The sequence below is a fragment of the Diceros bicornis genome, chromosome 26 (assembly GCF_020826845.1).
Source record: "Diceros bicornis minor isolate mBicDic1 chromosome 26, mDicBic1.mat.cur, whole genome shotgun sequence".
Lineage (NCBI taxonomy): Eukaryota > Metazoa > Chordata > Mammalia > Perissodactyla > Rhinocerotidae > Diceros > Diceros bicornis.
Window position 1 is genome coordinate 48,163,462 of NC_080765.1, and position 12,807 is coordinate 48,176,268.

At 52.3% G+C, this 12,807-nt stretch overlaps 1 protein-coding gene across 3 annotated transcripts in view; it reads left to right on the plus strand.

Moving 5' to 3' along the window:
• Positions 1–12,807, plus strand: part of NPRL3 (NPR3 like, GATOR1 complex subunit) — a 39,196-nt gene that overhangs the window by 16,495 nt on the left and 9,894 nt on the right. For all 3 annotated transcript variants that reach the window (XM_058570515.1, XM_058570513.1, XM_058570514.1), the window contains 2 exons: positions 3,055–3,208; positions 4,708–4,789. In XM_058570515.1, coding sequence (XP_058426498.1) covers positions 3,055–3,208; positions 4,708–4,789 — 236 coding nt within the window. The remainder of the gene's footprint in view (positions 1–3,054; positions 3,209–4,707; positions 4,790–12,807) is intronic.

Genomic DNA, 12,807 nt, shown 5'->3' on the forward strand with positions numbered 1-12,807 from the left:
TGTTCATACCTTAATTAAAAAATGCTTTATTGCTAAAAATTTCTAACCATCATCTGAGCCTTCAGTGAGTCCTACTGTTTTTGCTGGTGGAGAATCTTGTAAAAAAATGCAGTATCTGGGGGCTGGCCCAGTGGCATAGCAGTTAAGTGCATGCACTCCACTTTGGTGTCCCGGGGTTCACTGGTTCAGAACCCCGGGCGTGCACTGGATGCACTGCTTGTCAAGCCATGCTGTGGCGGCGTCCCATATAAGGTGGAGGAAGATGGGCATGGATGTTAGCTCAGGGCCAATCTTCCTCGGCAAAAAGTGGAGGATTGGCATCAGATGTTAGCTCTGGGCTGATCTTGCTCGCACACACACACACACACACACACACACACACATATGCACACACAAATGCAATATCTGCAAAGCACAGTAAAGTGAAGTGCAATAACAGGAAGTATACCTGTACTAATTAGGCTGGAAGTGATCCTGGTGTCCATTAGTTGGGGAATGATTAGACAAGGTGGTGGTGGTTGTACATTGGCACGTCTCACGGCCATGAAAGGTGAGAAATGGGGATGAGGCCCGAACCTGGCGCAGCATAGGTGGGTTACTGCCAGGTAGAAGCAGGAGGGAACAAGATAGTGGAGGACTTCAGGTAGCATAGGCCGTAATGTTGAAGATTGGGAGGGATTTTAAATGAGGTAAAGAGTTAGTATTTTATAGTGGAAAAGTTTTTTTCTTCTTTTCAGTTGTCCTACATAAAAATGTATACTGTTTTCACTTCGAAAAGTTTTAAACAAACCCTGAACTAGTGACAATAGTTTGATAAACCTCATACGCCCATCTCTGAGATCCCACAACTGTCCCCTTTGCATCCTGGCTTCATACCCTCCCACAACTTGCTGTTCAGGTATTTCCAGCAAGTCCCAGACCTCATGTCTGTTCACTCCTACATACTTCAGAAGGCATCTGTGTAAAATATGGACATTTATTTTGCACCATGATACCCTTTTCACACCTGACAAAATTCGCCACCAGTTGGTATCAACTAGTACCTGGTCCATCGAAACTTTCCCCAATTACCACAATATTTTTTCCAGTTGGCCTGTGTGAAACAGGATGAAAACCCAGCCCACACAGGCGTGTGTGGCTGTATTTCTAGGTCTCTGCCAGTCCAAGACTCTCCCCTCCTTTGCCCCGTTGAATGTTCCAATGGGATGAGTTTGGACTCATCTCATTGTGCAGACAGTCAGACTGGCTCTCTGTCCCTGTCTTTCCTGCAAACTGGACACTAGCTCTGCAGGCCTGACGACACTTGGGTATGAGTTTTGGGGGTGAAGAAGTCTCACAGGCGATGCCCTAAGCTTCATGCTGCTTCATATAACTTATGGGGAAAGTGTTGCTGGCATGTCCTAGGCGGTAGCTTTCTCAGCGTGGCTGCACACAGCCTTGGGCTCTGCAGGCACCTTGAGTGTAGCCCGGCCTGTGCAGCCAAACAGGAAACCCTGGCACACGCCGTCACTGCAGGCCATGGCCTTGCCTGGGTGAGCACCACCTTGCACGGCTGGGAATATGGAGTGAATGGGCTCTGGGCATCTGACTTATGAGACTGCTGTGCCCCAGCCAGTGGCACCTCTAGTACAGGGTCGGGCTCTCAGGTGTGACTTGATTACTTCTTCAAGGGAACAATCATATGTTCAGGATCATTCTCCTCCCTCTGCTTTGCTGGTGGGAGTATTTTTACACAGATTCTTCTAAAATTGTATTTTGTTTTGAAGCAGTTGTACATACCAGACCCTCCAGTTCCGTAATCCTGTGGGGGACACTGTTGAGGGGGTGCCCTTGACATAGAGAGCAAGGCTGTTGCCCAGTGGTGGGCATGGCATGGGAGCAATGCTCAGTCCTCTCCCCAGCACAGATGTGCTGCCAGGTGTGAGTTGTTTGTGAACATGAGATCTGCTAGGAGTTTGGAAAAGCTCTCCAACTGCAGATGATGAAGGTGTTTACTGAGTCTGAGTCAGGTTTTGGCCCAGAAGTCTAGCTGTGGACACTCTGTGGGCAGGGCCCTGCCTGCCAGATAAGCAGGAGGGGGCGGCAGTACCGGAGGTTCTAATCAGCAGCACCATTCGTCCCTCTCCCTTCTCCCACCTCCACCCCATAGGATGACTCAGCCGCCCTGTTGGCCTCCTGAAGCACTGAGTCATGGTTGGTCAGTTATCTGCTCCGTGGAGCATCTTCACAGACCCCACAGCTGCCTGCTCCACCCTTGGCCTGGGTGGATGTGCCTGTCTGGCCTGACTGTGGCCCCTGATAGGTTCTAGAGTTAGGACAGGGTGTGGAGGGAGCTTGTGGGGAGGGGGTGGCTTAGAGCCTGCTGGCTTCTCCTGCTAGCCAGGCCATTTCTGCTGGGAAGAGCTTATTATCCTCAAGGAAGTCTTCAGTGAACAATTAGCCTAGTGCTTCTGTTTATTATACTGTGTGTCCCTGTGGTAACATGGGATGTGTGACTGAACTCTCACAAGCCCAGTCGTGTCCACCAACAGTCAGCAGCACCCTGGTGACCGCAAACGCCTCCAGGCTTTGCTCTGGGCAGACTCTGTGTTGAACAGTTGACATGTCTGGCTGACTGGTGAGGGAGGTGCCCTATTGTCCTTTCTCAGCCAGGAGCCTGTGACCCCGGGTCACACAGCAGGTGGGTGGCGGGATCTGTGTCCTCAGCTGCCCCACTGGGCTGCCTCTGCCAGGCCTGGAGTGGATGCCTTCCTGGACAGCCCTGGTGTGGTGCCCTGCAGCACGAGAGCCTTTCTCTACTTGTAATGCCTGTGTCCCCCGCACCGCGGAAACTCCGCAGAGCCATCTCTGTGCTGTCCTGCAGGCAGCCATTCCCGAGTTTCTGTCATCTGGCCCTAGGGGGGACAGAGGAAGCTGGGGACAGCAGTGGCACCTGGTAAGGGGCCTGGGGAAAAGGAGTGGAGGAGGTCTCTTTCATGGTTTAAGTCCTTGCTGTGTGTGAACTGCCTGAGCATGGATCCTGTGTTTGAGTCATGTGTGGTCTCTCTCCCGCAGGCCAATGCAGACCCGTCGGTGATAAGCTGTCTGCACAACCTTTCCCGACGCATCGCCACCGTGCTGCAGCACGAGGAGCGCCGCTGCCAGTACCTGACTCGGGAGGCCAAGCTGATCCTGGCGCTGCAGGACGAGGTGTCTGCCATGGCTGATGGTGAGTGCGGGAAGGGTCACTGCTACCCCAGCACCACGGCAGAGCAGGCAGATGTGGAAACGGAGGCATCCAGAGGTTACGTGGTCTTCACGCAGGCTGGAGCAGGCACAGGGCGCACAGGAAGGCTCCCCAAGTGACACAGTTGTAGACCCACTTACCTGGACTGCTGTTCTGAAATTGATTTTCCAGCCTGAAATTTCCTCCTCCTCCACAAACCACTGCATCCTGGCTCTTCACGTATGTCAGGCTCTGCCTGCCCGGCTGTAGTCCTGCTGGACGTATTTCCCTGGGGCAGGAGGCCAGTGGGAATATTGAGCTCGCAGGGTAGACGGTTTCCAGTTCTTTGCTTTCAGCTAAATTCAAAGAGGACCTAACTGAGTTATCAACTGACCAATTATTAAAAATAATTCTTGCTGATAGATCACCATGAGATTTTTGGCGTATCATGAACATTTCAGAGCACAGAGAGACACCCCCCTGTAACAGATTCTCGACCTCCATTTTCTCTTGTCAGCACATCCATAACAAAAAGGAAAACTAGGAACAAATTTGAAGGTGAACCCAGTCTAACTTCAGCAATAACTAAAAGTGGTGATCACCATACACGAACTATCCCACTCAGGTGCATTTTCAATAAAAATTTGCTCTTTGTGTTTGACAGTGAGCTGTCAAAATGTGTAATGTATTTCTGTTTTGGCCAGTTATGTACTAATTAATAACAATCCAGAAGTTTTATTTTTTAAAATGTTCTCTTTGGAGTCTGTGACTTGATCGCTGGAAGTTTAAAAAGTTTAATTTAAGTACATATGTTTTTTGTTAGACATTTATTTATTTTTTATTTTTATTTTTTTTTTGCTGATGAAGATTGGCCCTGAGCTAACATCTGTGCCCATCTTCCTCTATTTTATTTGTGGGATGCCTGCCACAGCATGGCTTGATGAGCGGTGCAGAGGTCGGCGCCCGGGATCCAAACCTGTGAACCCTGGGCCACTGAAGCAGGGCATGCAAACTTAACCACTATGCCACCGGGCTGGCCTCTGTTAGACATTTATGAGAAAGAATTAATAAAAGATTTTTGATCATAAAAATAAATTGCATTAGCGTAAACGTGTGGGGGAAGAGTGGGACAAGGAATGAAATACCTGGTCACTGAAGTGGAAGGTGGCTCTGGTGGTCTGAGGGAGAAGCCTTTGGGGGAGGCAGGGGAATGGTTGGTTCCTGTAATGCCTGTGACTGCGGGGTCAGGTAGGGCCAGTGGTAAAATTTAAATACAGATATTCCGTATAAAGATGGTTGAACAAATTGGCCTAAGTCTAATTTTAGTTCAACTGGATGCAAAGATTTTATAAAAAGCAACGAGGAATATCCTGATTCTTGGTCTAAAGTTACTTAAAATTCTTTTTAAGTTAAACTTGTTTTTAAAGGTATTTTCCATTCTTGCTTATGCAAGTTTCCTTGCTTTGGAGGCTCTACATCCTTCTGTGTTTTGATTTTTACAGCAAATGGCGGTCCTCAGTCCCCATTCCATCACATCCTGCCCAAGTGCAAGCTGGCCAGGGACCTCAAGGAAGCCTACGACAGGTGAGGCCGGTGGGCAGCGTGCTCCCTGCGCCTCCTTCTCACAGGCCTCCTTGCTTGAGCGGTGTGGAAGACAGGACTCCTGCTGGGTGCTTCTCTCCTGTTGTGCCACTCAGATGGGAGAGAGAGAGGATGGGGGCGTCCCAGCCCCTTTGCAGAGTGGCGTGTGCCCGGCTGGGACAGTCACCTCCAGATTTCTCTTAAACCAGAAAATGAACCTGAAGTTACACATGAGAGCCTGAAAGTGCTTTTGAGTCCTCCATGCAAGGTGACTTTTTTTTTTTTCAATATTTTTTTTTGTGAGGAGGACTAGCCCTGAGCTAACATCCGATGCCAATCCTCCCCTTTTTCCTTGAGGAAGACTAGCCCTGGGCTAACAGCCATGCCCATCTTCCTCTACTTTATATGGGACGCCGCCACAGCATGGCTTACTAAGCTGTGCGTTGGTGCGCGCCCGGGATCCGAACCTGCGAACCCCGGGCTGCTGCAGCGGAGCACGCACACTTAACCGCTGCGCCACCGGGCCGGCCCCCATGCAAGGTGACTTTTTAATGAACATAACACAGTGTCAAGTTCCAGGTCCACCTTCATCAGCTGGCTGTCACTGTCGCCACCTCACCCATGAGGAAACAGGCCCAGAGGGTGGAGCTGGGGTTGGCTGTGCTCCTCCCTGCTCTGGGGACTTGGGGGTTTGGGACATTGAGTGTGTGAGGGCAGCAGGTGCTGGAGACATGGTGGAAGCCTCACAGTTGTTCTGAGTGTATTGGTGGCTTGGCACCAGCTCTGTTAAATGTGGACAAGCAAAGAATGTCTTTTCTTTGTAAAGGATGTCCGTGTGGCTCTGACCACCGTTCCCTGGCCCTGGGTCTGCTGCAGGGGTTGAGGGTGGGCAGTGGGGGGTTTAGGGGTGCTCAACACCCAGAGGCAGCTTTGCCTTTCCTGCCCTGCACTGGGCTATTGGTTCCCGAGGGGCCATCACTTACAGCTGAGGGGACCGTACAGCACCAGGCAGGTTGCTGGACCGCTGGTACTCGGATGCAGGCTTCTCTGGGGCCTTCCTGTTCCACCACCTCCTCTGCCTTCTCCTCCTCCCTCCCTGCCTTTCATACTCTCCCACATTCTCCCTTGTAGCTCAGGGCCCCTCCTGGCCTTTGTAGGGCTTCACTCTCTTCAGGTGGACTCTGCATTCCCCGCTGGAGATGGGCCTGAGCTAAGAGCTGTGGCAGGAGACGCCACATCCAAGCCCAGAGACGGTGGTTTGTCCAGGCTTCTTTCTGTTTTTTAATGTTAATATTTTTTTTCTGATTTCGCCAACAGTAAATGTTCATTACAGACATTTAGGGAATATAGGAAAGTATAAAGAAAATGAAAGTCATCTATAATCCCATACCCAGTGATAATCACTAGGAACATTTGGGTAATTTTTCTTTTTTTTTTTAACTTAAGCTTTTGAAAAGGTCACATACCCATCGAGTCTGAAAATCAGAGTGTTGAGTTTCTTCCCTACTGCACCCCGGCTTCAGGTCCGTGCAGGCAAACCCTGACCTGCTCTCTCCCTTGCACACAGCACAGCACCTGTGCGTACTGTTTGCAGTTTGCCTTCTCAGTTTAACAGTCTAGCTTACATTTCTGTCTGTATTGGTAAATAAGGACTTTTTCATTCTTTTTGCTGCATAGTCAGCCTCCTCCCTTGGGCATTTAGTTGGTTCCACCTTTTGCTGCTATAAGACATGCTGCTCAGTCATGTGTGCCCGTATATCCATAATGTAAATTCCTAAAAGTGGAATTGTTAGCTGCATAGGTAAAATGTGTTTGTCGTTTTGATGCCTCTCCTTCTGTGGGGTTGTGCCTCAGTCTGCACTCCCACCTGCAGCACACGAGAGGCCTCTTCTTCCAGCTGTGCCCACAGGGTCTTGGTGAGCTTGTGGATTTGAGCCAGTGTCGTGGGTGGAGAATGGTATCTCAGTGGAGCTTTGTCTGAATGCGTTTGCACCATCGCTGTTTCCTTTTCTGTGAGCTGTCTGCTCAGACCCCTTGCTCCTTTTTCTGTCAGGAGGTACAGATGCCCTCACAGGGGAGGGAGAGTCGTCCTTTGTGATACACGTTGCTCCTGGTGTTTCCTTTGTCTTTATTTTGATGACCTCTGGGGTGGGCCTCTGGCTGTCAGAGAACATCAGAGCCTGAAACAGCCCTTGTGGAGAGATTGTTTTGGATTCTTGTCCCTCCTGCTTTGGAGAACAACTCGATACAGCCTTAATCTTGGCCCAGAACGGGGTTTCTGGTCTTATGTCCAACCCTGTCTTTTTATCCCCATGATCATGTTGAAGTTTCTCTGCAGTAAGAGAATTGCTGCCCTCTGTTGTGAGTCGGCTGGTATCAGAAGTCCCTTCCTTGGAAGCTGTTACCTTATTCTTTTTATTTTTTTTATTTATTTTTATTTTTATTTTTTTGTGTGTGTGTGTGAGGAAGATCAGCCCTGAGCTAACATCCATGCTAATCCTCCTCTTTTTGCTGAGGAAGACCGGCTCTGAGCTAACATCTATTGCCAGTCCTCCTCCTTTTTTCCCCCAAAGCCCCAGTAGATAGTTGTATGTCATAGTTGCACATCCTTCTAGTTGCTGTATGTGGGACGTGGCCTCAGCATGGCCAGAGTAGTGGTGCGTCAGCGTGCGCCTGGGATCCGAACCGGGGCCGCAGTAGCAGAGCGCGCACACTTAACCGCTAAGCTACGGTGCCAGCCCTGTTACCTTATTCTGAGTGGGAATTTGCGTGCCTCCACTAGGATTAGACTACAAGCAAAATTCAGGCTAACCTGGAATCAAGATAAAAAGCAAACCAGAGCCAGGCTTTATATTCCTAAGGAAAGACAGGATGTGCTTTCTCATGTTTGAATTACATTGGAAGTTTGGAGGGAATGAGATCCTGGGTAGCTGACTGCTTATTGCGCCATCTTCTGGGCCTGCAGCAGCTCAGAGCTTTAGGCAGCCCAGCACCTCCTAGTGGGCGTTAGTTTAAAGAAGAAGGACAGGAATCATAATTTTTGGCAAAAATAGCTCTTAGGGTCCACTGTTCAGCACTTAGCTTTCTGTCTCTAACCCAGGCATTCTCGTGTGTTAGTGCTCAGGATCACCTTTCCTCCAGGTGAATCCTCACCTTCCTGTTCCCAGACCCCACTCAGACCAGTCCTGGGGCCTGGGGCCTGCCCCAGGGAAGCCCATGGTGCTTCTTTGGCAGGAGTCCCAGGGGCAGCGGTGTCCTCCCCGTACCCTGTCTCAGCCTGGCAGCAGCAACAGCTTTGTGACTGTCCAGGAGCCCCCTGGCTTGTGGTCTTCCCTCTTTTCTTGTCCACCAGGTCCACGTTAGCCTCGTGGGTCTGGCCTCGCCTGCCCCTGCTCCTGTAGGGTAGACTACACCTTGGAGCTAAGAAAGGGAGACTGAGTTTACCTTACTGATCAGGCAGCAGAGAACACAGCCCCTTTGTCCTGATGGCGACTTTCTGACAGATCCCTGGGAAAGGTTTTCTCAGAGTGGAAATGAGAGACTGGAAGCTGTGAGACTTAATGATGTTGGAGATTGGGGTGGGACTTTTCAGATGAATCGTTCTAGATTTGCTGTTTTAGTTATCTAGGGTTATGGTGTGGCTAAGTGGCCTGGTGGCCCCGTGCCGTGGGACATAGGTGTCTCTGAATATAGGCTGGCAGTGTGAGGCTTCAGGAGGCCACTCTGACATTCCAGCACTCGTGTCTTGCTGTGGAGCTTGCTACCCTCGGTGATAGTGTTCCTTTCATTTTTGTGACCATCACGTTGTGTCTCCCGTGAAGTCAGGGACAGCCCTTCACTTTTTGTAACACAGCCCTCGTGCTCGGCTGTGAGAAGCACAGCTTGTCCACTAGTGGTTGAAGGAATGAGTAAAGAGGAGTCACATCGATGTGGATTCCGTGGGGTTTGAAGAAGTTTGTTGAGCTGTTCTCAGAGTTAACAGCCTGTCACAGGGCCTGGGAGGCTTGGAGCTTGGGGAAGCTGCCCAGGGCCTGGCCGGGGGAGTGGTGTTGGGTCTGTCAGGGACTCTACTCCTGCTCCTCGTGGCCTCACGCTGGTGCCTCTCCAGAGCACAGATGGGTCCACAGACACCTCTGTGAATGTCCTGGGAGTTTTAGTCCCTATTTCCATAAAATGCAGCTACATATAGACTTTTGTTTGAAATTTCAGGGTGCGCGTTTTGGAGCCCACGCAGACCTCTTGGATCGTGTGCAGTGTCCCACTGCATGAAGTAGGAAGCCTGGCTGTGTGTGGGACCAGAGGGACCAGAGGGTGCAGGGCTGGCTTCTCAGGTCTCTGGCCTAGGACAGGAAGAAGGGTGACCGGAAGGAGACAAAGGAGGACATTTCAGTTATTAGCTGAAGGTTAGGAACTGAAATTCTTTCTCAGATGCTGAGCTGTGAGGGTAATGGAATAAGCTTGTACACATTTCCATCTGCTTTGTGAAAGATAAGAGCATGTTTTAAAGACCAGCGTGTTGCCTTATGCACAGTTATCGCTTCAGGACTCGGGGCTCTGGCAGGAGCATCTATCTCGCTTTGCAGACAAGGCTGGGCTCTCTCGTCAGGCCCAGAGCTGTGTGAGGGGCTGGATAAGCCTCACGTGGGGGTGGTGTTTTTCCTACAGTGTTTCCAATCAAACCATTAACTGCCCTGCAAGTAGAAATACAAGCTCAGCAGGAACCTTTCAGAGCCCAAACTCCTACCCTGCTAGAGTCTTGTCTTAAAACTGCACTTTAAAAACAGGGACACTGGGGGATTTTGCTGTGGGGCGTTTACAGGGCTTCCCCGGGAGCTCGAGGCAGGCAGGCGCGTTCCCAGTGCAGTCATCTTCCTTCCTCCTGACTTGTTCCAGGGTGTTCCAGGTGTTAGCCTGGGTTTGCAGCTGGCCCTCAGGGGGGCGCTGCTAGAGGAGGCACCTGGTCTCCACACTGTGGAGCTGGGGTTTGTAAAGAGGCAACAACCTCAGTGCAGAGCGCTCCAAGGGAGGAGGTTGCCAGTAGGCAAGAAGAGTAAAAGCCACCTGGAAACCAGGGGAATCAGCGTAGGCCTGTCTCCCCCGCAAAGAAGAGGACCCCAAGGCAGCGTGTGCACCAGGCTGTGTGGCCAGGGCCCTGGGACAGCCGAGATGGTGGAGATGCTCTACGGGTCTTAATTCTCTCTTGCTTCCCTCATACCCAAATCTGGCACTTGCTGTTGAGTCTCCACGAGGTTTGCCCCAAGCCCCTTTCCACCTCCCACACACACGCCTCACCCTCCTGTACTTATCCCCTGTCATGTGGCACTCTCCAGCTTCTAATGTCCCACACAGTGTGCTTACGGTTGCCTGTGTCTTTCCCAACACCGCTGAGCAGGAGCCCCTCAAATGCAGGCCCCTAAGTTGCACCCCAAGAGGCTCCCAGTGCTTGGAGCCTCACACTTGTCAGGCAGTTGCTGACTTGTGCTTGGCCTCATTGGGCTCCTGGGGGAGCAAGAACCAGCTACATTTGGAATGAAAGGATTCTCAGTGTGTTTAATTCTGATTCTGTGGTGTTGAGCGGCTCCTGTGAGTCAGATCCTAGGGAGGACAGCTCAGAAATAGAGAGATCTTTATTTTTGGTTGATGAGCTTTTCTGACCAGGTATAAAGGGAAGCAGGAGGAGCCTGGCCCGTTAGCTTTGTCAGCTCGTGCTCCCTGCAACCCCTGGTTTGCCTCGCTCTTCTCTTCTGTATGTGGATGCTGAGAGCGTAGATATTGCTGTCAAGTGGAGCAACTAACCTGGGTACCCTGGCAGATATCTCGTGTGGCCTTTGATTTCTTAAGAGGCTGGGCTGTTTCTCACTGTTTGACATGAGCTGTCCACCTGCAGAGACCCTCAGCCAAAGAGGGGTGAGGCTTTGGGAACCTCCATCAGCTCAGATGTACTTGCTTAGCACTCAGTTCCGTAAGGAGCCAAGAGTGGTGTCCTCCTCTGGGGCCCTGGGGAAGGACCTTGGGTCTCTTCCCCAAATTGTGACACTGATCAAACCCGTTCATGGGTTTCACCCTGAGGGACTGTGGCATCAGCAGCAACCAAACCTTCACCCTCCAGACTCAGCCAGAGCCTGCGGCGCCCCTCTGCGGCCAGGGGCACTCTCACCGGCCCTCCCGGCAACTCCTCCATGGCCCTGAGGCCCTGGGAGAGCGGCCTGGGTTTCCTGCTGCCCTCGAGGCAGGGCAGGCAGAGGGTGTGTGGGCACTGTGAGCATTTTGCAGTGAGCAGATGGTGGTGTTGGGAGTTGAGAGTCCTGGGGGTAGTTGAGGTCACAGATGTGCCCTGTGCTCTTCCCATTGTCTTCTTGCCCCCATCGCCCAGTCCCTGCTTGAGAGAATAAAAACTTATTTTTGTGTTTTGAAACTGTGACCACAGATCCTGCCAGCCCTCTGGGTGGACGGACCTGTCGGGAGAAGCTTGAAGTGGTTTGTCTGCTGCTTGAGGCTTCAGGGGAGAAACCATAAGAACAGCTTGTGGGTGTGGGGAGCGAGGACCATAGGCCGCCTCCCAGCACTGTGCATTTGTTGCCCCTGAGAGAGGTCTGAGATCTGCGCAGGCGGCAGCTCCTGCCGAGCCTCCTCCAGCTGCCAGCCCACCCGGCCCCGGCCACACTTAGCCGGATGTGGGCGTCTTGGCCTGTCTGGCCATCTGGGAATAGCAGAGTGGGGTTGAAATGTCATGGGAAGAACACCACTTGGCCTGTCTGGGTCAGGCAGGCCAGTCCTGGACAGTGGGCACAGATCCTCTCTGGTCCACCCACCCGGGCACAGTGAGGACCAGCCATGGGGACTTTGCTCAAGCAGTCACTTCTGCTCTGTGTTAGACACCAGGTGCTGTCGCCACCGAGCACAGGGGCTGTGCGGCTGGCTGTGGGGTGGGCGTCAAGCTGGCTTCTCCATCAAGGAGTTTCAGAAGCTCCGGCTAGAAACAACCCCTTTGTGTATGGCTCCCCAGTGCAGGGCGGGTGGGGTCCGTTCTCTGGGCAAGGGCTTCCTGAGAGAGAGTCCACCCAGAGCGGGTGGCACGTTCCTTGGGCTCCTTTCCTTCCTCCAGTCGTGAAGTGCTTTTCAGTGCCCCTCACGTACCCCACACTTTACCAACCGTGCAGTGGCAGTGAGTGAAACACGGGACCCCACCTCGTGACTGTGAGTTCTGGTCAGGGAAACAGCATGAACCAGCGGACAAGGAGGTGTGTGCTGTGGTCAAGTGCTTAGGACATGTGAACAGTGAGCAGTCGGATTGCCTGTGGAGCCAGGGCCGGGGTCAGGGCTCACCTCACTAAGAAGGTGGTGCTTAAGTTAGACCTGAAGAAGGGAAGGAGCTGCAGGGCGCCTGGAGGGAGAGCTCATGGCCAAGGGCAAGTACAGGCCATGAGAACAGCAGGGCGGCCAGTACAGCTGGACCCACCTGGGGTAGGAAACAGGGTCAGAGGAACACGGGCAGATCACGCGGGGCTCCTGGCATTTTGGGGTCTTGGTTGGGACTGCCAAGGTGGGAGCCATGGGGGTCTGAATGGGGAGGACGGATGGAGGGGGCTGGTGCTGAGAAAGTCTGGACTTTCCAGACTGCAGGTGGAGTGGACAGGATTTGCTGATGGTTTGAGGTGGGATGTGAGAGAAACGAGGAGTCAGGGACAGGGTTTGGGCCTGAAGACACCAAATTACTGTCACCAAGACGAGGTGGGGAACTGGAGGTTTGCAGCTGAGGCTGATTTGGATGGTCACTGCGGTGCCCCTGGGACGTTGCTGGCATCTTCAGGGAGGCGGGTGCTGTGTGTTCCTCCCCAGCAGGATGTCCTAGGGGGCTTGGCACCCCCTACCCTTCCTCTCCTGCCCCGCTCTCTCCTTTTTGGAGACAGACCCTGCCCTGCCTGGCTGCACCCCTGTGATGGGCCTTTATCAGGTGTGCAGGGGGGCCTCCACTCTCACCCCTGTGCAGATGAGGCCTTAGAACACCCCTGGGGCATTGA